The sequence below is a fragment of the Pogoniulus pusillus genome, chromosome 30 (genome assembly GCF_015220805.1).
Source record: "Pogoniulus pusillus isolate bPogPus1 chromosome 30, bPogPus1.pri, whole genome shotgun sequence".
Classification (NCBI taxonomy): domain Eukaryota; kingdom Metazoa; phylum Chordata; class Aves; order Piciformes; family Lybiidae; genus Pogoniulus; species Pogoniulus pusillus.
The window spans coordinates 1,452,969-1,456,092 of NC_087293.1; the positions used below are offsets into that span (position 1 = coordinate 1,452,969).

The 3,124-nt window shown below is 65.7% G+C and overlaps 1 protein-coding gene across 1 annotated transcript; it reads right to left on the bottom strand.

Annotated features, from left to right (window-relative positions):
* Positions 1-646: 646 nt before the first annotated feature.
* Positions 647-2,601, bottom strand: SELENOM (selenoprotein M). The gene is made up of 5 exons (XM_064168821.1): positions 2,434-2,601; positions 2,321-2,356; positions 2,198-2,232; positions 1,414-1,492; positions 647-1,320 (listed from the first exon to the last, which is right to left on the bottom strand). Exons 1-5 carry the CDS (start codon positions 2,557-2,559, stop codon positions 1,120-1,122), a joined length of 477 nt encoding a protein of 158 aa, XP_064024891.1. The 5' UTR covers positions 2,560-2,601; the 3' UTR covers positions 647-1,119.
* Positions 2,602-3,124: the final 523 nt, after the last annotated feature.

Here is a 3,124-nt window from a genome sequence, read left to right on the forward strand (position 1 = left end):
TGACGACTCTGCCTCGGCTCCTGCTCCTTGCCACACTGCTGCTTCCAGTGCAGTGGATGCCACAGTGCCCAGGGGGTGCTGGCAGTCCTGCCTGCTCCCATCCCACCCTGCCTCCTCCCATCCCACCCTGCCTGCAGGCTCACTGCTCAGCCGGGCAGGGAGAAATGCAGTGCAAGTGCTGCTTCTCCTGGAGCCAGGGGGCACCATCAATGTCCTACCCTGACCAAAGGTGACTGTTGCACTGCCTTCCCGGGGAGCAGACCCCACGGTGCCATCGAGGCTGTGCAAAACCAGGTCTGCAGGTGCCACAGCTGCACCCTGCTTCTTTTCCCAGCCCAGGGCCAGGTGTCCCTGCTGGGGCAGCACAGCCACTGGGCTTTGGCTCTGCACTTTGGGATCCACTGGTGGCTCACAGCCATTCCCCTGTCCCACAGGAGCAGCTCATCTTGAGCTGCGGTGCCTCACGTCCGTCATGCCAGGGTAGGGGTGGCACGGGAGGAGCACGGTTGGTGCGTGGGACGTTTGTTGGCTCACCAGTGGTGGCTGTGACCCTGCCTCCCCTTCCCGCCCCTGGGGAACTCCGCAGAGAGCAGCACAGGATGTGCCCTGCTGACCCCTACCCGGAAAGATGACAGAATGCAGCTGATGATGTGCAAGGGCTTTACTGGGGCTGGGTAGGAGACAGCCCTGCTGAGCCGTGAAGCCATCCCCGCTCCGGGGGCAGCACTCCCACCTCCTGGACTTAGCACATCTACCCTCAGCACCTTGGGCTTTCTGCTGAGCGTTTCATCCTGTCCCAGGCAGGTAGGGAACTGCTGCCCAGCGCTGGGATTTGGCACGGCAAGGGAGCAGAAGGGACCCAGCACTGCTTACCCAGCCAGGGATGCTGGGCTGCAGGGCAGGGAGGGCACCGACAGGCACACAGGACCCTGCAACGTCCATAGTGCCTGGGAAGCCCCTGCTCAAGGCTCAAGGTACTCAAAAGCATCCTTGGAGCAGAAGCTACAGAGCACTGGGCAACAGCTGAGGGGGCACCTTTGCTCCCTGGCAGCACTGTCCCCAGCTGCTCTTCTCTGGCCTTCATCCCCACGTGCTGGGGACTGGCTGCAGCGCCCCTGGCTAAAGGTCTGAGTGCTCTTCCTTAGCGTGTTCAGGTGGGGTCTGGCTGTCAGCGGTGGGGGCTTGGGCGGGCTGTGGCCTGGCAGGGGCAAACTGGAACTCCTCGGGCACGGGGGCGTCGGGCGCCTCCTTGCGGTAGAAGCCCAGCTCCTGCACCAGCTGGTTGATCTCCTCCCGGGTCATGTCACTCAGGGGGATTCTCTGCACACAGACAGGGATTGCAACCTGGCACCCACTGGGGCCCTGACCCCCCCAGGCCCTGCCGTGAAGGGAGGTGCCGCGCTGCCCACTCACCTCCAGCTCCTTGTACCGGTGGCTGAGGAGCACAAGCTCGGGGTCAGCTCCGGGCAGGTGTTTCATCTCCAGGTTATGGCTGGGTGATAGGTTAAGGAGTGGGCAGCACTGGGTAGCCCTCCCACCACATCCCCTCCCCTCCCACTGCAACACACCTCGCCCCCATCCCATCTCATCCTCCACCGCATCCCATTCTGTCCTCTCCTCTTATCCTTCATCTGATCCCATTCTGCCGTCTTCCATCGGTCCCTCAGCCATCCTGTCCTGCAGCCCAACCCATCCCTCCCCTCTAATCCCTCATCCTGCCTCACTCTGTCCACCGCTGCATTCAGTCTAGTCCTCCATCCCATCCCGCAGTCCTGCCTTCTCCCACCCCATCCTCTATCCCTGTCCCGTTTCACCTGCATCCCATCCCAATCTGCTCCCACCCCATATCCTGTCCCAGCCTATATCCTATTCCATCTCACCCTTTCCCCCATCCCGTATCCTGAACCGCCCTCATCCTGTCCTATTCCTCATCCCATCCCGCCCCCATTCAGTCCTATCCCATCCCATTTCCTGTCCCATCCTCATCCCGTCTTGCCCTCTATCCCATCCCATCCTGCCGACATCCCAGCCCTTCCCGCCCCTATCCCGTTTCATCCCATGTCCTCCCGTCCCATGCCCCACCCCATCCCGCCCCCAAACCCATCCCACGTCCCGTCCCAGCCTCCCGCGCTCAGTGTCCAGCTCGGCAGGGTGCGGTCCCGCTCCGGGCAGGGACCGCGGCGGCCGCGGCGGGTACTAGAGAGGGATGTCCTCGGTGACAAAAGCCTTCACCTGCGGGCAGAGCGGGCAGCTCGGCTCAGCGGCGGCTCGGCGGCGGCCCCGACCCCCTCCCGTGACACCTGCCTCCCTCGACACCTACCTCCCTCAGGCGGTTCAGCCGTCACCCGCGGCAGGTCTGCGGGAGGAGACACTCGGTCAACGCGCCGCGTCGCTGCGAGCCCCGCACCGCCCGCATCCCAGCCCCGCGCTCACCTCCACCTTGCCCCGGGCCAGGTCCCGCAGCTCCGCTCGGTGGCGCCGGGAGGGTTCCGGGTCGCTCCCTACCACCAGCACCGCTGCCCCCAGCAGCGGCAGCAGCAGCGACGCCACCCGCAGCATCCCGCTCCCGCCGCCGCGCGCCGCCGCCGCCACGTCACCACGCCCGCGCGCAGGCTGGGGGCGCTCCGCCCCGCTCGCGCGCGCGTCCGCGCAGCCGAGCACCAGCACGCGGGAGCGCGCCCGGCGGGGAGGCTGCAGCGCACTGCAGGGGCGCACTGCACACGGCCCGGGCACGGCGCGCTGCACGCACGCACTGCACACGGCCCGGGCACGGCAACACGCAGACCGCGGGCACGGCACACTGCACAGACACTGCACACACAGACCCCGGGCACAGCACACTGCACAGACACTGCACACGCAGACCCCGGGCACGACACACTGCACGCACACACTGCACACGCAGACGCCGGCATGGCAACACGCAGGCCGCGGGCACGGCACACTGCACGCACACACTGAACCAACAGACCCTGGGCACAGCACACTGCACGCCCACACTGCACACACAGACCTTGGGCACAGCATACTGCACACAGATTCTAAGCACGGCATCCTGCACATACACTGCACACACAGCCCATGGGCACAGCACACTGCACACAGATCCTGGGCATGGCACACT